General features: G+C 42.1%; 1 protein-coding gene across 5 annotated transcripts; it reads left to right on the forward strand.

Annotated features, from left to right (window-relative positions):
• Positions 1 to 375: 375 nt before the first annotated feature.
• Positions 376 to 23,868, forward strand: LOC110600941 (1-acyl-sn-glycerol-3-phosphate acyltransferase). Of its 5 annotated transcripts, none has more exons than XM_021737894.2 (7): positions 376 to 588; positions 1,224 to 1,566; positions 3,042 to 3,191; positions 3,460 to 3,558; positions 3,640 to 3,732; positions 4,247 to 4,486; positions 23,850 to 23,868. In XM_021737894.2, the coding sequence occupies exons 2-6, from the start codon at positions 1,246 to 1,248 to the stop codon at positions 4,481 to 4,483; spliced, it is 900 nt and encodes a 299-aa protein (XP_021593586.1). In that variant the 5' UTR covers positions 376 to 588; positions 1,224 to 1,245; the 3' UTR covers positions 4,484 to 4,486; positions 23,850 to 23,868. The 5 variants fall into 5 exon arrangements, with proteins under 5 accessions (XP_021593586.1, XP_043806827.1, XP_043806826.1 ...); XM_043950892.1 differs by lacking the exon at positions 23,850 to 23,868 and adding an exon at positions 17,669 to 17,686; XM_043950891.1 differs by lacking the exon at positions 23,850 to 23,868 and adding an exon at positions 9,927 to 9,970.
• Positions 23,869 to 24,129: the final 261 nt, after the last annotated feature.

A 24,129-nucleotide genomic window follows, 5' to 3' on the forward strand; every position in this document is an offset into this window, starting at 1 on the left:
CTACATTCAATACCTCATCTTTTCAATTTCTCGCTTTCCAAGAAGACAACATCAACATTTTTCTTTTTTAAATCCAAAAAAAGAAAATACAATACATTTTGGTATAGAAAAAAGTGAAAAATGATTATAAATATATTTTAAAGAAAATATATAAATTATATAAAAAATAATTTCTATAAAATATTTTAAGGCATAATAAAATTTTAATATATTAAAAAAAAGTAAAAAATTAGTGCATATATGTAATAGAAAAGGGCAATGGGGGCCACCCAAGAGCTTTGTGTCCGCCCCTAAGTACAGCGGAGCTGAGCCTCAGGAAGCATGCGTCTCCGAGTAATATAGTGAAGCCAAAGGACAAAAATACTTTGTCGCCAACTGCCAATCTGTGTCTCAATTCTTTAGCGCCACATTTTCTCTCTTCCTTTTGCCTTATAATTTGGAAGCCTTCTATATCTTCTTCTTTGTAATAGAGACTTCCAAGTCCCAGAAGCTCTACACTCTCGTTTCCTATCCTATCATATTTTTTTCAACTTTCTAGCAGATTTTGCGTCTTGTTTCCTTTATTTTCTCGAGAAACCAGTATATTTGGTAAGTGAGCTTCGCTGGGTATTTGTCAAAACTCTAAATTTGTGTTATGGGTTTGTTTGGCTGCCAGGAAAATCAAAAGAACAAGAAAATACGTTGCTCATACAGTTTTGTCCAAGTAATAAGCTGTAAGACATGGAAGTAGCTGGACTCAAATGTTTATTTGTTTCTTTTTTTCGATTGTGAAGGAGAACGTCAGGTGGTAGTGTCCTTTTTCCTCTTTGCTCTTCTTTAAGAGGGGCGGATTATGGTTTTTTTTTGGACTACTTTTTTTCTAGGCGACCAAACAATTTTCTTTTTATGGCTTGACTCCACTCTGTTTTCAGTAGAGTTGGAGGTTTAGTTGACTCTTGGTCAGTAGTATCCTCTCTCTTTGTTTAATGTTTTGAGCGAATTAGCTAGGAACTGATTTATCTTTAACCTGACTAATAATAAAGAAAAACAAAAGCCAACGGAATTTGAACCCCAGAATTTGAATCTTAGGTAGATAATTTATCATGCAGAGACTTTTTTTTTTCAGCGGCCAGATAGATGGGTATTTATTCGCTTGAGTTACCTTACAATCTTAGCCGACCCTAACTAATTTGGCACCAAGGCTTAGCTATCTCATAGTTTATTTTTGCTCTCGTCTTGTACAGGATAATCTCTGCTGCAAAGCTGATGGAGAACACTGGAGGTGGTTCTTTTATGAGGAATAGGAGATTGGAGAGTTTCCTCAACACAAACAGCACCCCAAATGCGAAAGAAATTCCGAAAAAGTGGGGGAAGGAAGAAGAGGAGAAAAGGGTTAGCAGGGATGTTTATGTTGATGATGATGGGTGGATCTCTGCATTGATATCTTATATAAGGATTGTGTTCTGTTTTGTGTCAATGATGCTTACAACATTTATATGGGCTTTAATCATGCTTTTCCTCTTGCCATGGCCTCATGAGAGGATTAGGCAGAGTAATATTTATGGACATGTAACTGGTAGAATGCTGGTGAGTTGCTTCAACTTTATTTATGATTCATTTCAAGTTTACTTATAGAAAAATTTTGAAGTAGATAAAAAATTAAATGTTCCTATCTTTTTAATTCCCTCCCACCCTCTCTTTGTCAATCACTTCCTTTCCCTCGTGGTTGCTGAGAAACGGAAGGAAATTTCTTTTCTTATGATGTTATACATTTCTCAAAATTAAACTTTTTCTTGCACAATGTTTTGGACTTGGCTTATCTTGATGTACAAAATAACTAAAATTGACTTCTTTTTCTCTCTGTTTTATTTCATGTTTCAGTAATGACATGGCGGCTTACTGAAAGTGTGATGGGTTGTTTGCTCTGAGCTTTTGCACTCTTTTATAACAAAAGAAGAAAAAAGGAAAAAAAAGTGGATTACAGAAATTGTGAAGTTTTTTTTCTCATCATTTGTTTGCTATTTTTGTTCTTTGCTCCTCTAGAACATTGTGTCCCGGAACTACAAAGCTTGTCTGCCTCTTCTAATATGTCCATAAAGCCTGTCTGCTTCCTCTAGACCATTTGTTTGGTATTTTTTTTCTATTTTTCTTACAACTTTCTCATGTATTTCATTGTGTCCGGAACTACAGAATTGTCTGCCTCTTCTGATATGTTCATAATGAGTTTCTCCTTTTTTGCCAGATGGCATCTAATATTGAACTTGTTATTTGTTGATTTCAGGTTCCATTACTAAGAAATTCAATCTTTAAGCGTTTGGTTGTAATCTTAATTTATCTTTTTTGTGCCTTGAATTTTTCAGAAGTCACGGGGTTCACAATAAATGAATGTTTAGATGCCAAGGAAAAGACATTTTCCCTTATTTTTCACTTGTTGGCAAGTCTGAGCATCTGCTGTGGCTGATATGGTACACGGCTCTGCTATGAATTGTTTGGGATAAAATATCCTGCAGATTTAGCAGAAACTCGTGGTGCTCCGGCGGGTGAAGGGATATGGTTACAGAGTAAAATGATAACAAGGTTAATAGAGTGTACTTAGGAAAAGGAATTTTAATGAGAAATTCTACGCAAGTTGCATTTTACTCTTTTAAGCTTAAAAGATAGTTTGTTAGTAATGCATCTTAAGGTCTTTCTTCACCATCTACATTTTGGCTTGGGTTCTTGATTAAATAAAAGTTTGTAGAACTTCCCTTTACTGATACCTGACCAGTCCATTATAGAAAATTATTTTTTCGGCAGAAATTATTGGAAGAGGGGCTAGGGGACACGACTGTTTAATCCCCTCATGAAAATCATATTGGAGTACACTCTAATGTATTCTTAGGAGATGATTTCAACGTGTAAATACATAGACTTGATAATTTATTTCAATAACCTTTAAATAGAATTATTTCAATAACCTTTAACTATTTAAACCTTTTCCATTATCATCCTGCATTTCTTTTCATTTTGTTTTTAACGAGGCAGTTGTGCTAGATAATGAAAATCCAGAATTTTTATTGCAGATGTGGATATTAGGTAATTCTGTAAAGATTGAAGGTACCGAATTCTCAAATGAGAAAGCCATTTATATCAGTAACCATGCATCTCCTATGGACATTCTCCTTATGATGTGGCTGACTCCCACAGGCACAGTGGGCATTGCAAAGAAGGAGGTACTTTTCTATTGTTTTGATGACTCCTTGTTTAATGATGATCGGTATTGTCTAAAGCTGTAAAATATAATGATGGTGCTTCAAGAATGATAAGCCATGTTACTCCGTATCAGTTTGTGTGCTAGAAATCAATTTGTTCGGTTTCTAGCTGCAGAATATGTAAAGGCACACTTCACCTAGACATGTTGCAAGTTCAAGTCCATTTGAGGAGATATTGAGAAGCTTCAAATTCAATGATGATTTATATTTTTATATATATTTTTTCCAGATTATATGGTATCCTCTCTTTGGACAACTTTATGTGTTGGCCAGTCATCTTCGGATAGATCGGTCCAACCCAGCTGCTGCAATTCAATCAATGAAAGAGGTAATCATTTCTATCTATTCTACCCTCCACTTTGCCAATCAATTTTTCTATGTATGAAACTCACAAGTTTTCTTCTTGCAGGCAGCTTGCGCAGTTGTCAGAAACAACCTATCCCTGATCATTTTTCCTGAGGGCACCAGGTCCATAAATGGACGATTGCTCTCCTTTAAGAAGGTAAGTTTAGTTCCTTGTCAGAAAAAGTTATTATTTCTCGTAGTCATGTTAGAGTTATGCTCTGGAATGATGGTAGAACGACAGAGTTATTTTGTCAGATGACATCATTCTGTTGTATCATGTTCTTACTGCTCATTCATTGAATGCTTTGGTAATGACTTTTACTCATCGCACAGCTAGATCAATCTGATTTGTGTTGCAAACTTGTGTTATTAGAAAATATTTATGAGTTAAAACCTCTTGCTCACCAGTGGTATGCCTAGAGTTCCATTTCATGATTAGGTGATCTGATATATGGTAGACAACAACTTTAGTAATTTGTTTCTATATTCCTTTTACCAACAAAAATCTTAATTTTTCTGAGTTATGATGTGGATATGAGACTGCCATAAGCACGTTTTTTTCCTCTTCCTCAATCAGATGTTGTTCTTCATAACCTTGTGCTGTTGTGCGTCCTGAGCATCTAGAGATGTGGATGTAGATTTCCCTTCTTCATTTGTGTTTTCCCTTGCAGGGTTTTGTTCATTTGGCACTGCAAACACGTCTTCCAATAGTTCCAATGGTCCTAACAGGTACCCACCTAGCATGGAGGAAGGGCAGCTTACATGTTCGGCCAGTGCCTATAACAGTCAAGTTTCTCCGTCCAATAAAAACTGATGATTGGACAGCCGATAAAATTGATGACTATGTAAAAATGGTACATGACACATATGTTGAAAACCTACCAGAGTCTCAAAAGCCTCTTTGTTAGAAGGTACCAGAAATAGTCCCTAGACCGTAGTTCTTGTTTAGGTACTCCCTTCTGTAACTCTCACAATCTGGGCAGTGTGCTTTCTTAAAAGCTGCAATAAGCATAATGGAAATGTAGTTCTTAGATCAGCAGAAACTACGGGTGTTTATACTGCTGATTCTCTTGCAATAGCACTGATTGCTTGATCCATATGGGTTGCATTAGCTTTTTACATGTGCCTTGTGTAGTTAACTGCTGTAATTGTCTGAACAATGTGTTACTACCTTCTCACTGATCCTGCAAATGAACTGTTTTTCCCCTGCAGGATCTCAAACATTTGTTTGTTTATTTATAGTTATTGCTTTGCAGATGTACAGTTGGCTCAATGGTCACCAATAAGTTTTATCCCATGCTATTGGGATCGTCTTCCGGGACATGTGATTATCAGTTCGAATCAATTTTTCAGAAAAAGAAAAAAACTGATTCACAAGAGACTGCTCTTGAATATTCAATTGTATGTGATGCTTAGATACTCGGATTTGAATCCGGTGTGAGATTACAGATTTAGCATGGCCGTTAAGTCTATTTTAGTGAACATAGGCTTTTGTCTCACTATAAATGTGAATTTCGAACTTGAGAACTCAATTCATTTTTTATCTCTTTAAAGAAAACCAACTAGTTTACCCCTAATTAGCACATGTTAAAAATAATCTTCTTTTTTTTTTTCCGGCTTGTCTAACTAAAATATCAAAAATAATAGATTATAAATAATCTATAAAACTATGGATATTTTTTTATAATTTTTTATTACATCTCTTTTTTACTTTATATATATATATATATTATATTCTTTTATCACAATATCTTTTAGAATCTAATTTGAAAATTTTCCCTTTTGAAATAGAAATACCAACTCATTTTTTAACATTTACGTGGAAAGAATGATAAAAGTGGAAAGTTTTCTTTATCATTTATTCTAATATTATTTTATGTGGGAAAGCGTTAAGATTAACTCTATACGATTATGTAATATTATTGTTTTGATATTGACGTTATATTAGTTAGGAATTGCCAAAAAAATAAATTAAAATATTCGAGTTATTATAATTTTAAGGTCATCAAATAATTTTCTTTTTTTTTTCTCAATCATAATCTTCAACAACGGCTACATGACCAAACTCATTATGAATTTCAACATTAATTTGCTATATATTCAAATATTGATACACTTTTTTTTCAAGTTTTCAAACATTAAGATATGATTTGAAACATGCAGAACAAAATTGTTTATTATTTTCACTATTCCTTAATTTTTATTCACTTTATTTTTTTTTACATATATTAAAAACATAAATTTTTTTATTAACTTTTAAATTATATTCATTTTAAATATATTAAATTTATATTTTTTATAAACTTTTCAATTATATTCATTTTAAATATATTAAATTTTATTAAATATTAATAAATTTTTTAAAATAATAAAAAATTAAATAATATTATAATAATCAATTTATATATTATTATAATTTAAAAAATACAATAATTTAAAAAAAAATAAAAAAATAAATAAATAAAAATTATAATAAAGGAAATTGATGCTTTGAGATAAGGTGTATTTTGGTAAATTTAGTTTGGTTTGTCTCTTTTTTATTTCTTTTATTCCTTTTTCCTTTTATTTTCTAGTGACATATAACTGTCGTACTGCGTTTGTACTCTCTTGTCATAGTTATACTGGTTGTACGTATAGATGTACTATATTATTTTCTATCGTCAGGCGGCCTTTTAATTCAATCTGACGCCATATAGATATGATCTTGGACGTTACGAAATTTGTTGTCTCACAAGGCCAAAGGGATAAACAAGGTCGGACCTCTCGTGCGTAGACTCGAGTCTGGTTCGACTTATCAAAGCGAGTTCTAGACTTATACGTGAGGCAGGTCTAACTATTGGACCTTAATAGAATTGAGACTTGGCCTTTCCAGCACGGGCCCTACTAAGTTGGAGTGTCTAAAACTTAATTATCATCAAGTGCCCCTTTGCCTGTTCATTTATTATTCCATGATTAATGAGGGGTAAATCCCCAAACCCCAATTATTACTATGCGGCTTTAGGAGAGTTCTTGTCAAAATGTCCCCTCTTCACCTTTACCATTTCAAACTTATGCTTTTGATTTCACTTGCTGCTCTGCCTCTTGTGCTGCTTCTGCTATCTTACCATTTCTCTTTCTTGTAATTCCTGCCTTTCTGATTTGAGGTAATTCTTGCCTTTCTGATTTGAGGTACATCCTACTCTTCTCATGGCTTCTACTAGAATTCTCGATGTAATGGGTCTACTGTCCTCTATCACCTATTTCTCTCTTTCTCATTACTTTTTCAACGACTATTCTGATACCACCATCTATAGGATTAGGGCACCCCTACCTAATGAGAGGATTTTTCTCCCCCACCCACCACCGGTGGGTTTGATAGACCCTCAGCGAGGGCATAATCTAGTCTTTTTTGTCAAATACCGCGATTTTGAGCTGACCTTCCCTTTTACTCCTTTCTTCATTGAGGGCTTTCATCATTTTAAGGTGACTCCTCAAATATTGTCCCCTAATTCAATCTTGCTCATGTGTTGTTTCAAGTCCATTTGCTTGTGTTGGAATTTTACCCCTCCTATTGAGTTATTTTGCACCTTTTTTTCGACTTGTTTGGTCTATCCATGGATTTTATTTTAGTCCCTAGGCTAGATTGTCTATATTTACTAGGTATAAGAACTCAATAAAGGTTGGGTCAAGGCTTTCATCGTTATTGAGTTAAAAGAGAGCTCGGAGATCAATTGGAATGTCGACCTCACTTAGGGGAGGTCTCCCAGGGCTGTAACAACTTTTCTAGGTTAAGCCTAGTAAACCAAGTTTGCCTTCTCCGACTGACCTCTATAGAGAAGAAGTATGACGTCGATAAGTGTATATTTATGTCTAACCTGCGGGACTATCGGAAAGCTGGTATTCTTTTCTGGTTTTCTTTCCTTTTATGTTTTTCTTTTATTGTTTCAGGATCTGAGTTGGTATTTTCTTTTTAGCTTCTATTGTATCAATGGACATTATCAAGCTCCCCAAGAATTTCACCCTGTTTTGGGAGAGCATAAATGTAATACCCGGCTAGATCAAGGCATCGAAATTCCTACCTTCTGGCGGAATCTCGAATGTCGGAACCCCCTATAAGGGTAAAATATGTTTTTATAAAATGTTTTTACATGTTTTTATAGTTTTAATGAAGAAAGAAAATTGAGTTTTGAAAGAAAAGACCAAGGAGGGAAAACCCAGGTTCGGCCGCCGAACATTGGGCTCTTGCGGAAGCACCTTTGGCCCCCGAAGGTGGTCTGGCCAGCCACCTATAAAAGGCCCCTTGTCCGAAAATGGGTGAGTTTTCTCTCTCTATTTTCGGACATAGGTGAGATTTCACCATCATTTGGTTGATTTTGTGTTTTCCTTCAATCCCTTCGAGTTTTGATGAGTTTTTACTCTATTTTAAAGATTTTTGAGCTAAGATCAAAGTTTTGAAGCTTGGAGACCCCCGGAGCTCATTTTCTCCCCCTTTCCAAGTTTGGGCCACGCCTGCCCTCGATCTTCAAGAGGTAAGTGTAGATCCACGCCTCTTATTGTAACGACCCCAAAATGGACCGTCACCGGCGCTAGGATTCAGGTCGGCTTAAGGCCGCCAGAACCCGTAGCAAGCCTGCTCTACTCTCTGTGTACCTGTAAAACTCATACATGATCATACATTTTCATACATTTTCTGTGAAAATAAAAAACTCTTTTCTGAACCAAGGCTTAACCTGTGCATGCACTATCACTGTACTCTGTACTCTGTACCCCTAGCTAGAGCTTGCTCTAGATGGGTTAACTCATACCTGTTAAGCCTGGTTTTTCACATACTCGGTAAAACATATACATATACAGATCATGTACATAACACATCACAAACTACTACGTCAAGCACATCTGTAACTGAAAACATCACTATTACATCTCTTTAACATTACATGTCCACTCTACACTATTACACATCTCTTTACTCTTTCTGTATCCCGCTGGACTGTCCCTGTATACTGTATACTGAACCTGCAAAACTGGGTTTAGGGAGTGGGATGAGCTCTATAGCCCAGTGAGTAGAACAGTAGAACATCTCAGTAAAACATGATCTCATGGAATGCGTCTGTAATACCCGGCTAGACTCCGGTATCGGAATTCCTACCGTCCGGTGGAATCTCGGATGTCGGAAGCCTCTAGTAGGGTGGAAATATGTTTTCATAAAATGTTTTAAGGTATTTCATGGTTTTAAGTATAAAAAAAAAATTTAATGAGTTTTTGCATGAAAAGTCTTTGGAGGAAAACCCAGGTTCGGCCGCCGAAAGTCAAGTTCGGCCGCCGAACATGCATGCGTTTTGGAGGCATGTTAGGCCCCCGAAAGCATGAGTAAGGGAAGCCCAGGTTCGGCCGCCGAAAGTCAAGTTCGGCCGCCGAACATGGCATGTATGCGGAGGCAAGTTCGGCCCCCGAACGTGGTCTGGCCAGCCACTATAAAAGGGTCACTTAGCCGAAATGGGCGAGCTTTCTCCCATTTTCGGCCACAGCTAGCTTCCGACCTCCCTCTTCCCAATCTAGTGTTTTTCCTTCAAATCCCCGCCATTTTTCTTGAGTTTTAAGCTTGCATCGAAGGTTTTGAACTTTTTAAACAAGTTTTGGAGCTTTGGGAACTCAGAAGCTCATTTTCGTGGATCTCCAAGTTTAGGTCGTCTCCCTCTCGATCTTCAAGAGGTAAGAGCCGATCTTAAGCTCCTTATGTGTTTTAAGTAAGTTTTAAGTTGTTTTATGGGGTAGAATGGCATGTATAGGGTTGTATGAGTTTTTAAGCAAATGTTAGGTTTTATGTGATTTGTGAACAATGTGGCTTGCTTGTGTGTTGTAGTTGGGGTTTAAGTTAGTTTGAGGCCCCTAGGAGCTTGTATGCTTGAGTATGCATGTTGTAGAATAGGGTTATGCATGATTGGTTGTGTAGGGGGTTGAAATGGGCATGAAGAACCAAGTTTCTGCCCTTTGGCAGAAACCAGATTCGGCAGCCGAAGGCACTTTCGGCCGCCGAACCAGCTTGGGAGGCAGCTTTAGGCTGCCGAAGCCTGCCCCCGAAAGTGGGAGTTTCGGCTCTGTCCGAGACTTTCGGCCGCCGAAGGTGCCGCCGAACATGCATGAGTTTCGTCTCTGTCTGGGAGTTTCGGCCGCCGAAGGTGCCGCCGAACCTGCCTGACTTTCGGCTCTGGAAGGACTTTCGGCCGCCGAAGGTGCCGCCGAAAGTGCCCTCCCCAGCCTTTTCTTGCATGTTTTCTAGGGTTGTTTTGAGGTGTTTTTAGGAGGTTTTTGGGGGTATGTTTAGAGTTATGTTCTTGTTGTTTGGTGCCTCATTTGAGTCCACCTGTGTAGGTTCGGACCCGAGGAACCGAGACCCCAGGTTGTGAGATAGTCGTTCAGAGTTCGTTGTTAAAGTTTCAGTCACCAGGTGAGTGGAACAACTCCTTAAGTTTTAAAGTAAAGTAAATGAATAAATGAATGAATCATAAAGCATTGCCCATGCATCATTATGCCATGCAATATTTCAGGATGTTTGCATTAGAATTCACGAATATGCTGCATTGCATAAATTGATGTTGATGTGGATGGTTGTTGGGTGATCCATAGTCCTCTGATGTTATGTTATGATGATATGTTACGGAAGACCAGCGAGGCCCATTCTACGCCCCTGGCACTATGTAAGAGAAAGACCAGCGAGGCCCATTCTACGCCCCTGGCACTTTAGAATGTTATGTTATGTAAGAGAAAGACCAGTGAGGCCCATTCTACGCCCCTGGCATTTGGAGATGTTGAGGACTAATGGTGACAATACCATCCTTTATGTGATTTGCTGTGATGTGTTGCATTTCATGAAAGCATGAAAAGAAAAAGAAAAAGTTAAATAAAACAATGAAATAATAATAATAATAATAATAATAATAATAATAATAATAATAATAATAATGATAATAAGAAAAAGAATAATAAAATAAACAATAATAAACCTAAAAATGGAGGAATTAAATCAAATGTTTTTATTTTCTGCTCACTGGGCTTTTTAGCTCACCCCCTCTCCCCTAACCCCAGTCTTGCAGGTGCTGAGTAGATAGAGAAGTCAAGAAGAGTAAGAGAAGTTTATGTAATAGCATAGTAGTGGACATGGTTTATTTGTAATGTAAAAGTATGTTATGTAATGTAATGAAAGTTTAGAATGTGCTTGACTGGAGTTTGTTTTAATCCCTTGTGTATATGATCCAAAAATGTTTTTATGATGTTTATGTTATCTAAGCCTACCATATGTTATGATATGTTACCCATTGGAGTATTTGATGAGGACTCCAATGAGGGGTTTATGATATGTTATGTATGCTCAGGTTAGGCTTGGAAAGAAAAGTTTTAATTTTTATGTATGTTGTTGATCATGTATGGGATTAAACAGGTTCACAGGATGTATGTTTGGCTTGCTACGGGTTCTGGCGGCCTTAAGCCGACCTGAATCCTAGCACCGGTAGCGGTCCGGTTTCCGGGTCGTTACAGAGTGGTATCAGAGCCCTAGGTTCATATGGTCGGACCTAGAGTGTCGGGCTCATAGATGTGATAGAAAGGTCAAGCACAATAGGAAATCATGTCCACTAGGATAGGATGTAGAGTCCTGTCTTGCATGAAAGTATGATATGCCATGTTATGTGATATGTATGTGATGAGGGTTCATGTGTTTCCACATGAACCATTCGATGCTAATGTTTATGTGATGTGTGCTGTTTTTCAGTAAACAGAATGTGAGGAACTCGTCGATCGGCTAGATTGACTAGAGTACCACCGGAGGATGAGGGCACGAGCGCCCGTCCTCCAGCATTGCCAAGGGCAATGTCAAGCAGGTCCAACAGGGACAGAGCAGTGAGGGACCCTAGAAGGTCTTTGGATCTGGGTAGAAGCAGATCAGTAAGGGGTACAGTTCAGGAAAGAATGTCAGTTGATGGAGAAGAAGAGATGGATGTGGAGCAGAGGAGGGACGGTAGCCTTGGTGTAAGCATGCCAGAAGAGGGCATGGGTGAGTCTCAAGGAGGCACTCAGGCCTCGGGGTTTGTTCCACCACCCCAGTACCCACCTTTTTCACCATACCACGGGTATTCGATGGGAGGTACATCGGATTACCCCAGTTTTAATCCTTACCCTTCTCACATGCCATACCCACCTTTCTACCCACAGTATCCACAGTACCCTATGTACCCACCTTCATCCTTCCATCCAGGCACAGCAAACCCTATCCCAGGGGATGCCGCACCTCCACCACCAGCAGAAACCGCAGTTACAGAAACCCAAAGACCTCAACCTACCTCATCTGGAGGGAGCAAGGCCAAGATGACCGACTATATGAAGTTGGGTGCTCCCCAGTTTGATACCAGTGATGATCCGTTTGTGTACCTGGAGAAGGTCAAAACAATTACAGATGAGATAGGGGCGGATGACAGCAGAGCCATTCAGATGGCTGGTTTCACCCTGAAATGCAAAAAGGCCCGTGAGTGGTTCAAGGGCTATGTGAAACCGAGGGTGGACAGTCTTTCATGGGAGGAGTTTGCGAATGAGTTCGCAGGATGGGCTTTCCCTGACAGTTCAAGGGAGCTGAAGATGATTGAGTTTGAACAGCTGAGGCAGACAGATGGAATGGTGTCGATGAGTACACCGACAAGTTCTTAGAGTTGTTGCCGTTTGCTGGGCAACATCTGGACACAGATCCGAAGAAGTCAAGGAGGTATACCATGAGGCTCCATTCCAGGTATTCCTCCTTGATTCAGTCAGCTGATAGAGAAAGTTTCCATGCCATTGTAGACATGGCCAGGAGAATGGAGGCTAGTGCAATCATCGAGGGGACAGTTAAACAGTCAGTGACATAGCCTTCAGGTTCTAAGACCCCAAGTGGGGGAAGGATAGACCCTTCATCCTTGAGTTCAGCTAGTAAGAAGTGGGGCAGTACCACTAAGAAACCAAAGAAGAGTAAGTTCTGGAGCAAGATCAAGTCAGGTCTAGGATTAGGAAGTGGCTCAAGCTCTGGTGCTGATAATGCAGTGTGTGCAAGGTGTGGTAAGCTACACAGAGGGGTATGCCGGTTTGGGACGACAGCCTGCTATAGGTGTGGGCAAGAGGGACACATGTCTTGGGAGTGTCCGAGAGCAGTTCCTACGGCACAGCCCCAGCAGACAACTTCGGGTAGCGTAGCACAGCCAGCAGCTTCAGCCGCAACACAGGCTAGTGGCAGAGGCCGAGGGAGAGGGTCAGCCTCTTCTTCATCAGTTTACAGAGGGGAAGGTCCGTCAGCTCCAGCACGGATCTTCACAATGACGCAGCAGGAGGCAAACGCATCCAACACCGTGGTGTCAGGTAATATCATCATTGGTTGTTCAGATGCTTATGCCTTAATGGACCCGGGTGCATCCCATTCTTTTGTTTCTCCGAGAGCGGTCGAGAGGTTGGGTTTGATGGTCTCTGGGTTAGAGTGTCCCCTATAGGTCAGTGGACCCAAGTGTGACCCGTCAGTGGCAGAGTCAGTCTGCCAGTACAGTCCAGTTTTCATAGAGGGAAGATGCCTATCCGCCGACCTAGTGGTTCTAGACTTGACAGATTTTGACGTCATTCTAGGGATGGATTGGCTATCTACCCATGGTGCTACCTTAGATTGCAGAGACAAGGTAGTTAAGTTCAGATGTCAGGATGGGTCAGAGGTTGTCTTTAGAGGAGACAGGGGGAGTACACCTAGAGGTTTGATATCAACCCTACAGGCTCGTAGGCTGCTCAGGAGGGGTTGTCAGGGTTATCTAGCTCATGTGAGAGAGCTAGACAGAGATGTCAGAGAGCCCGCCTCAGTGCCTGTGGTTAGAGAGTTCTTAGATGTTTTCCCAGACGAGCTGCCAGGTTTACCGCCTCCTAGGGAGATAGAGTTCGAGATAGAATTGATGCCAGGAACCAGACCGATCTCTATCCCTCCCTACAGGATGGCGCCAGCAGAGCTGAAAGAGCTTAAAGAACAGTTGCAAGAGCTGGTAGACAAGGGTTTCATCCGACCGAGTACCTCACCCTAGGGTGCTCCAGTGTTGTTTGTGAAAAAGAAGGATGGATCCCTCAGACTTTGTATCGACTACAAACAGTTGAACAAGGTCACTACCAAGAACAAGTACCCGTTGCCTAGGATCGATGATCTATTCGACCAGCTAGCAGGAGCAGGTTGTTTCTCCAAGATAGATCTGAGATCTGGGTATCATCAGCTGAGGATCAGAGATGAAGACGTGCCGAAGACAGCTTTCAGGACTAGATATGGGCACTATGAGTTCCTAGTGATGCCGTTCGGGTTAACAAACGCCCCTGCAGCATTCATGGATCTCATGAACAGAGTATTTAGCCAATACCTGGATCACTTCGTTATTGTCTTCATAGATGATATCTTAGTGTATTCCAGGAATGCAGAAGAGCATGCCCATCATCTGCGGTTGGTCTTGCAGACTTTGAGGGAACATGGCTTGTATGCCAAGTTCTCTAAATGTGAGTTCTGGCTAAGGAGCATTTCGTTCTTGGGGCATGTAGTGTCAGAGAATGGTATTGAGGTGGACCCCAAGAAGACAGAAACTGTGGCTAACTGGCCTAGACCCACTTCAGTGACAGAGATTAGAAGTTTCTTGGGTTTGGCTGGTTACTACAGGAGGTTCGTTCAGGACTTCTCAAAGATAGCAGCTCCTCTGACCAGGTTAACCAGGAAGAATCAGAAATTTCTGTGGACCGACCTGTGCGAAGAGAGTTTTGAAGAGCTTAAGAAGAGGTTGACTTCAGCACCAGTTTTAGCTCTGCCATCTAGTGATGAGGACTTTACAGTCTTTTGTGATGCGTCCCGTGTGGGACTGGGTTGTGTACTGATGCAGAATGAGAGGGTGATTGCTTATGCTTCTAGGCAGCTGAAGAAGCATGAGTTGAATTACCCCACACATGACCTTGAGATGGCAGCAGTAATCTTTGCACTCAAGATGTGGAGGCATTACCTTTATGGGGTAAAATGTGAGATCTTCACAGATCATAAGAGCCTGCAGCACATCCTGAGTCAAAGAGATTTGAATTTGAGACAGAGAAGATGGGTAGAACTGCTCAGTGACTACGATTGCAAAATCCAGTATCATCCGGGTAAGGCTAATGTTGTAGCTGATGCCTTAAGCCGGAAATCACTCGGCAGTCTATCCCACATCACAGCAGAACGAAGACTAATAGTAAAGGAGTACTACAAGCTCATCGAAGAAGGGCTACAGTTAGAGTTGTCGGGTACAGGTGCCTTGTTGGCTCAGATGAAAGTGACACCCGTGTTCCTTGAGCAAGTCGCTCAGAAACAGCATGAGGACCCCGAGTTAGTGAAGATTGCCAGGACTGTTCAGTCAGGCAATGATAGTGAGTTCAGATTCGACAGCAAGGGGATCCTCCGCTACGGGAGCAGACTATGCGTACCAGATGACATAGGGCTAAAAGGAGACATTATGAGAGAGGCTCATAATGCAAGATACAGCATTCACCCCGGAGCCACCAAGATGTATCAAGATTTGAAGAAAGTTTATTGGTGGCCAGCAATGAAGAAAGAAGTGGCACAGTTCGTGTCAGCCTGCGAAGTGTGTCAGAGGGTGAAGCTGGAACATCAGAAGCCGGCTGGAATGCTTAACCCGCTACCTATTCCAGAGTGGAAATGGGAAAACATAGCTATGGACTTCGTAGTGGGGTTACCGGCGGCGTCCAACAGAGTGGACTCCATATGGGTGATCGTGGACAGACTCACCAAATCTGCTCACTTCATTCCTGTTAGGAGTGGCTATTCTGTGGACAAGTTGGCGCAGGTGTATGTGGATGAGATCGTCAGGTTGCATGGGGTTCCTGTTTCGATAGTGTCTGACAGAGGGCCCCAGTTCACCTCCAGGTTTTGGCGGAGTCTGCAGAACGCTATGGGTACCAGGTTGGATTTTAGCACGGCTTTCCATCCTCAGACGGACGGACAGTCAGAGAGGACCATCCAGACAATAGAGGATATGCTCAGGATGTGTGTGCTGGACTTTGGCGGTTCTTGGAGGCAGCATCTACCTTTGGTGGAGTTTGCCTACAACAACAGCCATCATGCTAGCATCGGGATGGCTCCATATGAAGTTTTGTACGGAAGGAAGTGCAGATCACTTGTTTGCTGGGAGAAAGTTGGAGAGAAGGCCTTGGCAGGGCCTGAGCTAGTAGAAATTACCAGCAGGGTGGTACCCATAATCAGAGAGAGAATCAAGACTGCTGCAAGCAGACAGAAGAGTTATGCAGACATCCGCAGAAGGCAGTTAGAGTTTCAGGAGGGGGATCTGGTATTGCTCAAGGTGTCTCCAATGAAGGGAGTGGTTCGCTTCGGGAAGAAAGGTAAACTGGCCCCACGATACATCGGACCCTTTGAAATCTTGCAAAAGATTGGGAATGTGTCGTACAAGCTGGATTTACCTGCTTCAATGGCAAGAATCCATCCGGTTTTCCATATTTCGATGTTGAGGAAGTTTGTGTCAGATCCGAGCAAGGTTCTTAGTGAGCCTGATGTGGAGGTCCAAGAGGATCTCACCTATGTTGAACAGCCAGTGCGGATCATAGACACCCAGATCAGAAAGTTAAGAAATAAGGAAATCCCGATGGTGAAAGTCCTGTGGAACCACCACAACTTGGAAGAGTGCACGTGGGAGACACGGGAGTCCATGCTCCAGCAATATCCTCATCTCTTTTAAGGTAAGTGTGAAGTGTTTTATGTGCTTAGTATGTATGTTATGTGTTGTTTGGTGAACATTCGGGGACGAATGTTCTTAAGGGGGGGAGAATGTAATACCCGGCTAGACTCCGGTATCGGAATTCCTACCGTCCGGTGGAATCTCGGATGTCGGAAGCCTCTAGTAGGGTGGAAATATGTTTTCATAAAATGTTTTAAGGTATTTCATGGTTTTAAGTATAAAAAAAAATTTAATGAGTTTTTGCATGAAAAGTCTTTGGAGGAAAACCCAGGTTCGGCCGCCGAAAGTCAAGTTCGGCCGCCGAACATGCATGCGTTTTGGAGGCACGTTAGGCCCCCGAAAGCATGAGTAAGGGAAGCCCAGGTTCGGCCGCCGAAAGTCAAGTTCGGCCGCCGAACATGGCATGTATGCGGAGGCAAGTTCGGCCCCCGAACGTGGTCTGGCCAGCCACTATAAAAGGGTCACTTAGCCGAAATGGGCGAGCTTTCTCCCATTTTCGGCCACAGCTAGCTTCCGACCTCCCTCTTCCCAATCTAGTGTTTTTCCTTCAAATCCTCGCCATTTTTCTTGAGTTTTAAGCTTGCATCGAAGGTTTTGAACTTTTTAAACAAGTTTTGGAGCTTTGGGAACTCAGAAGCTCATTTTCGTGGATCTCCAAGTTTAGGTCGTCTCCCTCTCGATCTTCAAGAGGTAAGAGCCGATCTTAAGCTCCTTATGTGTTTTAAGTAAGTTTTAAGTTGTTTTATGGGGTAGAATGGCATGTATAGGGTTGTATGAGTTTTTAAGCAAATGTTAGGTTTTATGTGATTTGTGAACAATGTGGCTTGCTTGTGTGTTGTAGTTGGGGTTTAAGTTAGTTTGAGGCCCCTAGGAACTTGTATGCTTGAGTATGCATGTTGTAGAATAGGGTTATGCATGATTGGTTGTGTAGGGGGTTGAAATGGGCATGAAGAACCAAGTTTCTGCCCTTTGGCAGAAACCAGGTTCGGCAGCCGAAGGCACTTTCGGCCGCCGAACCAGCTTGGGAGGCAGCTTTAGGCTGCCGAAGCCTGCCCCCGAAAGTGGGAGTTTCGGCTCTGTCCGAGACTTTCGGCCGTCGAAGGTGCCGCCGAACATGCATGAGTTTCGTCTCTGTCTGGGAGTTTCGGCCGCCGAAGGTGCCGCCGAACCTGCCTGACTTTCGGCTCTGGAAGGACTTTCGGCCGCCGAAGGTGCCGTCGAAAGTGCCCTCCCCAGCCTTTTCTTGCATGTTTTCTAGGGTTGTTTTGAGGTGTTTTTAGGAGGTTTTTGGGGGTATGTTTAGAGTTATGTTCTTGTTGTTTGGTGCCTCATTTGAGTCCACCTGTGTAGGTTCGGACCCGAGGAACCGAGACCCCCGGTTGTGAGATAGTCGTTCAGAGTTCGTTGTTAAAGCTTCAGTCACCAGGTGAGTGGAACAACTCCTTAAGTTTTAAAGTAAAGTAAATGAATAAATGAATGAATCATAAAGCATTGCCCATGCATCATTATGCCATGCAATATTTCAGGATGTTTGCATTAGAATTCACGAATATGCTGCATTGCATAAATTGATGTTGATGTGGATGGTTGTTGGGTGATCCATAGTCCTCTGATGTTATGTTATGATGATATGTTACGGAAGACCAGCGAGGCCCATTCTACGCCCCTGGCACTATGTAAGAGAAAGACCAGCGAGGCCCATTCTACTCCCCTGGCACTTTAGAATGTTATGTTATGTAAGAGAAAGACCAGTGAGGCCCATTCTACGCCCCTGGCATTTGGAGATGTTGAGGACTAATGGTGACAATACCATCCTTTATGTGATTTGCTGTGATGTGTTGCATTTCATAAAAGCATGAAAAGAAAAAGAAAAAGTTAAATAAAACAATGAAATAATAATAATAATAATAATAATAATAATAATAATAATAATAATAATGATAATAAGAAAAAGAATAATAAAATAAACAATAATAAACCTAAAAATGGAGGAATTAAATCAAATGTTTTTATTTTCTGCTCACTGGGCTTTTTAGCTCACCCCCTCTCCCCTAACCCCAGTCTTGCAGGTGCTGAGTAGATAGAGAAGTCAAGAAGAGTAAGAGAAGTTTATGTAATAGCATAGTAGTGGACATGGTTTATTTGTAATGTAAAAGTATGTTATGTAATGTAATGAAAGTTTAGAATGTGCTTGACTGGAGTTTGTTTTAATCCCTTGTGTATATGATCCAAAAATGTTTTTATGATGTTTATGTTATCTAAGCCTACCATATGTTATGATATGTTACCCATTGGAGTATTTGATGAGGACTCCAATGAGGGGTTTATGATATGTTATGTATGCTCAGGTTAGGCTTGGAAAGAAAAGTTTTAATTTTTATGTATGTTGTTAATCATGTATGAGATTAAACAGGTTCACAGGATGTATGTTTGGCTTGCTACGGGTTCTGGCGGCCTTAAGCCGACCTGAATCCTAGCACCGGTAGCGGTCTGGTTTCCGGGTCGTTACAGCGTCATAATACAGACAAGCCACATCAAGAGTAAACCTGTCACCACATAGTCCCAGTAGCTCTGTGCCAGGGCGTAGAATCGAGCACCTGGTCTTCCTGTCATATATGTATATGTGTATATAACACCTCTGTACTTACCATTGCCAGGGCGTAGTCAAAGGCTCCTGGTCTTCGCTATACCTGCCAGGGCGTAGTCAAAGGCTCCTGGACTTGCTATACCTGCCAGGGCGTAGTCAAAGGCTCCTGGACTTCCTGTCTGTGACTATGGGATCATTCAGCATTTACCCACATCAACAAATAACAATGCAATGCAACATAGTCGTGGATACTAATGCAATCAACCTAAGGCATAATCATGATGCATGAGATATGCTAAAACATTCTATTGTGCAAGTAAAAGAATGAAGTTTAGTTCCACTCACCTCTGGCTAACTGGACTGACTCTGCAGGCTCTGGAACTCTGGAGCAGTACTCACTGCTGCTCTCTCTGATTCCTCTGCTCTGTACCTATACAGATGGACTCAAATGAGGGACCAAACAAGCTTATGAATAACTCTATTAAACTCCCCAAGAATCCCCTTAAACTCACTCTAACATCCATGCAAAGCATGCAAAAGAAAGCTGGACAGAACACTTTCGGCGGCAGGTTCGGCGGCCGAACGTCCTCTCCAGAGATGAAACTCAAGCACCTTCGGCGGCTGAATCTCAAGCTTCGGCGGCCGAACCCTTTCGGGGGCAAGTTTCGGGGGCCAAAAGGCACTCCAGAGACGAAAGTCTCTAACCTTCGGCGGCACCTTCGGCGGCCAAATCCCCCAAACAGAGCCGAACATTCAAAACTCGCGGGGGCAAGCTGTGGCAGCCTAAGCCACCATGCAAGTGGTTCGGCGGCCGAATGAACCTTCGGCTGCCGAACCTGAGTTCATCCAGAACTCAGCCCCGACGGCAAACAAGCGCCTCCAACCCTTCAATCTCTCAAAACATGCACACTTCAACTCAACACACATATACTCATGTATATGTACAAAGGGGTCCAAAACTACCTAAACACCCCAATAAAACACATCAAACATAACACAATATCATGCTTACAAGCTAAACCATCAACAAACACACCCTTTGTCACCTAAGCATGCCTCTCTACCCAAACCTTCATAAAACTTCTGTAAAACAGTAAAACATGTTCAAGATCTTCACTTACCTCCTGTAAACACGAAGATGAACGATCTGACCCAAGAAAATAGATCAACTTCTCTTCAAACTCATAACCTCTCAAACCTAAGCTTTTTGCTTCAACCCTTCACCACCTTGTGAAAACCAACAAAACAACCCACTTTTGCAGGAGCTGTACAACACAGGAGACGTGGCCAAGCTTCTGGACAGGGTTTGGAGCCAACACCTGTCCAAAATGCTGACTAAGGAAGGCTCAATTGGTGGCTAGCCAACTCAGCTTCGGCTGCCGAATCGCATGCAAACCCATGCAACATTCGGGGGCCGAACCTGACCTGTGGAAGCCGAACATTGGGCACTTTCGGCGGCCGAACTTACCTTCGGCGGCCGAACTTGGCAAAAGTCTCCATAGCCTTTTCTCTTCCACCCTCAACCCAACTCAAATCAATTCCACTCACAACCTTACAATACATCATAACACTGTAGGAAAACATAAATCCTACCCGTCTAGAGACTTTTGACATCCCGAACTCCACCGGAAAGTAGAATTCCGATGCCGGTCTCCAGCCGGGTATTACACTTATGATGTTTTAAGTAAGTTTTAAGAAGGGGTTAAGGGTTTTGATGTATGTTTAGGCTAGTTGTAAAATGTTAGGGTTTATGTTGTTTAATGATAAATGTGATGCTATGTTGATGTTTGTTGGGGTTTAGGCTAGTTTTATGCCCCTATATGCTTGATGATGTGTTTATGCATGCTTTTGAGAGTTAAGTATGAGTTTGGAGGGGTTTTGGGAGGATAGATGAGAGAGGCGAATCGGGTTCTGCCATTCTGGAGAACCCAGGTTCGGCTGCCGAAGCTATGTTCGGCCACCGAACTTGCCTGTGGAGGCAGTTTTGGCCGCCTAAGCTCGCCCCCGAAAATCTAGACTTTCGGCTCTGGAAGGGAGTTTCGGCCGCCGAACTTGCCCCCGAAGGTTTGGACTTTCGGATCTGAAGGCAGTTTCGGCCGCCGAACCTGCCTCCGAAAGTGCCTGACTTTCGGATCTGGAGGGACCTTCGGCCGCCGAACCTGCCGCCGAAAGTCCCCTGCCCAGCCTTCCTTTACTTGTTTCTTATGCATGTTTTATGATGTTTTAGGGGGGTTTTGGGGAGATGTTTAAAGTCCTTATAGAGTATGTTTGGTCCCTCATTTGAGTCCACCTGTGTAGGATCGGACCTGAGGAACCGAGGTGACCAGCAGTGAGATAGCTGCTTCAGAGTCAATTCAGAGTCAGTCAGAGGTGAGTAGAACACAACTCTTTTTATTTCAAAGCAATTAAACTTTTAAGCACGTTCATGCATCATGAATGCCATGTATGTAATAGGTTGTATTGCATTAGAATTCACGAATATGACGCATTGCATAATATGATGTTGATGTGGATGGATATTGGATGACCCATTGGCCCTTGATATGATATGGTATGATATGATATGGTATGAAAGTCCAGGTCGAGGCCCATTCTACGCCCCTGGCACATATGGATATGTTATGTTATGATATATTAAGCAAAAGTCCTGAGGAGCTCCCGTTGTGGGCCGGACACATTGGATTATGTAGAAGGCCATTGGTGACAAGTCCATCCTTGATGTGATTTGTTTGTGATGTGATGCATTTCATGAAAGCATATGTTTAATAAACTGTTTTTATTGTTCTGCTCACTGGGCTTTTGAAACTCACCCCTTTCCCCTAACCCCCAGGTTGCAGGGCCAGAGATAGCTCAGAAAGTCAGCAAGGGTAAAGGCTATGTCTATGTAATAGATTAGTAGTGGACATGTAATGTAAAATAATGTAACGTAATGTAAAGTAGAGTGATGTCTTATGGATTAGTATTGTGCTTGGCCCTAACAGTAGTGGTAATCCCTGTTGTACATGATCTTTATGAAATGTTTTAGTGATGATATATGATGAACCAGGCTTGGCATATGAGATATGGACCCAACTGGAGCATTTGATGAGGGCTTCAGTAAGGGGTTTTATGTATATAGTTTTAGTGCATGCAGATATCCGCAGAAGGCAAGTAGAGTTTCAGGAGGGGGATTTGGTATTGCTCAAGGTGTCTCCTATGAAAGGGGTGATTCGGTTTGGGAAGAAGGGTAAGCTAGCTCCACGGTACATCGGACTCTTTGAGATCTTGCAAAAGATTGGGAATGTATCGTACAAGTTGGACTTACCTGCTTCAATGGAGAGAATCCATCCGGTTTTCCATGTTTCCATATTGAGGAAATTTGTGTAAGATCCGAGCAAGGTTCTTAGTGAGCCTGATATGGAGATCCAAGAAGATCTCACCTATGTTGAGCAGCCAGTACGGATCCTAGACACTCAGATCAGAAAGCTAAGGAACAAGGAAATCCCGATGGTGAAAGTCCTTTGGAATCACCACAACATAGAGGAGTGTACCTGAGAGACACGGGAGTCCATGCTCCAGCAATATCCTCATCTCTTCTAAGGTGAGTTTTATGTGTTTTGTGTGTGTGTTGATGTTTTATGTTTTGCATGTGTTGTTTGGTGAACATTCGGGGACGAATGTTCTTAAGGGGGAAGAATGTAATACCCAGCTAGACTCCGGTATCGGAATTCCTACTGTCCGGTGGAATCTCGGATGTCGAAAACCTCTAGAAGGGTAAGATAATGTTTTTATAAAATGTTTTAATGTATTTTATGATTTTAAGTAAGAAAGAAGCTAAGTTTTGAATGAAAAAGACAATGGAGGCATTTCCAGGTTCGGCCGCCGAACCTCAAGTTCGGCCGCCGAACATGGGATAGTTTAGGGGGGCAAGTTAGGCTTCCGAAAGTGGCTCAGGTTCGGCCGCCGAACCCCATGTTCGGCCGCCGAACCCCATGTTCGGCCGCCGAACTTGCATGAGTTTTGGAGACACTTTAGGCTTCCGAAGGTGGTCTGGCCAGCCCCTATATAAGGGCTCCATGGCCGAAACGGGCGAGTTTTCTCCCCATTTTCGGCCAACGGTGAGCCCATGCTCTCTCATGGTTGTTTTTGATGATTTTTCCTCCAATCTTTCAAGTTTTAACAAGTGTTTTCTTGGATTTTGAAGATTTATGAACTTTGAGCAAGTTTTGGAGCTTGGAGACCCAAGGAGCTAGATCTCCCCCATCTCCGAGTTGGATTGCCTCTCCTCTCGATCTTCAAGAGGTAAGGGTAGATCCTTAGCTCATTTCATGTTTTAAACGAGTCTTATGAAAGTTTATGGGGTAGAAATGCATGTTTAGGTTAACATTGAGTTTTTGGTTAATGTTGAGTATATGGACAATGTATGTTGTATATGTATGTTTGATGTGTTTTGGTTGGGGTTTAGGATAGTTTGAGACCCCTATGAGCTTATGTATGTGTGTATGCATGTTGTGGAAGTGTTGGTTTTAAGTTGGATGGTTTGGGAGGCAAATGTGCATTGTGGAGGCTGAGTTCTGCCCTTTGGAAGAACTCAGGTTTGGCAGCCGAAGGGACTTTCGGCCGTCGAACCTGCCTGTGGAGGCCAGCCTTTGGCTGCCGAACCCTGCCCCCGAAAGTGGACTTTCGGCTCTGGAAGGGAGTTTCGGCCGCCGAAGGTGCCGCTGAACATGCATGAGTTTCGTCTCTGGAAGGAACCTTCGGCCTCCGAAAGTGCCGCCGAAGGTGCATGACTTTCGGCTCTGGAGGGACTTTCGGCCGCCGAACCTGCCGCCGAAAGTAACCTGTTCAGCCTTCCTTTGCATGTTTTCTATGATTGTTTTAAGGTGTTTTAGGGGGGTTTTTGGGGAGTATTTTTAGAGTTATGTTCTTGTATGTTTGGTCCCTCATTTGAGTCCACCTGTGTAGGTTCGGACCCGAGGAACCGAGGACCCCAGCAGGGAGTTAGCTGCTTCAGTGTCTTTCAGAGCTAGCCTGATGTGAGTAGAATAACTCTAAACTTCAAAGTAAATAAATCAGTTTTGAGCATGTTCATGCATCACGAATGCCATGAGATATATTAGGTTGGTTGCATTAGAATTCACGAATATGTTGCATTGCATAATATGATGTTGATGCGGATGAACATTGAATGATCCATTAGCCCTCGTATGTTATGACTTGATATAATGATGATATGATATGGAAG

This window comes from Manihot esculenta, chromosome 15 (genome assembly GCF_001659605.2).
Source record: "Manihot esculenta cultivar AM560-2 chromosome 15, M.esculenta_v8, whole genome shotgun sequence".
Classification (NCBI taxonomy): Eukaryota; Viridiplantae; Streptophyta; class Magnoliopsida; order Malpighiales; family Euphorbiaceae; genus Manihot; species Manihot esculenta.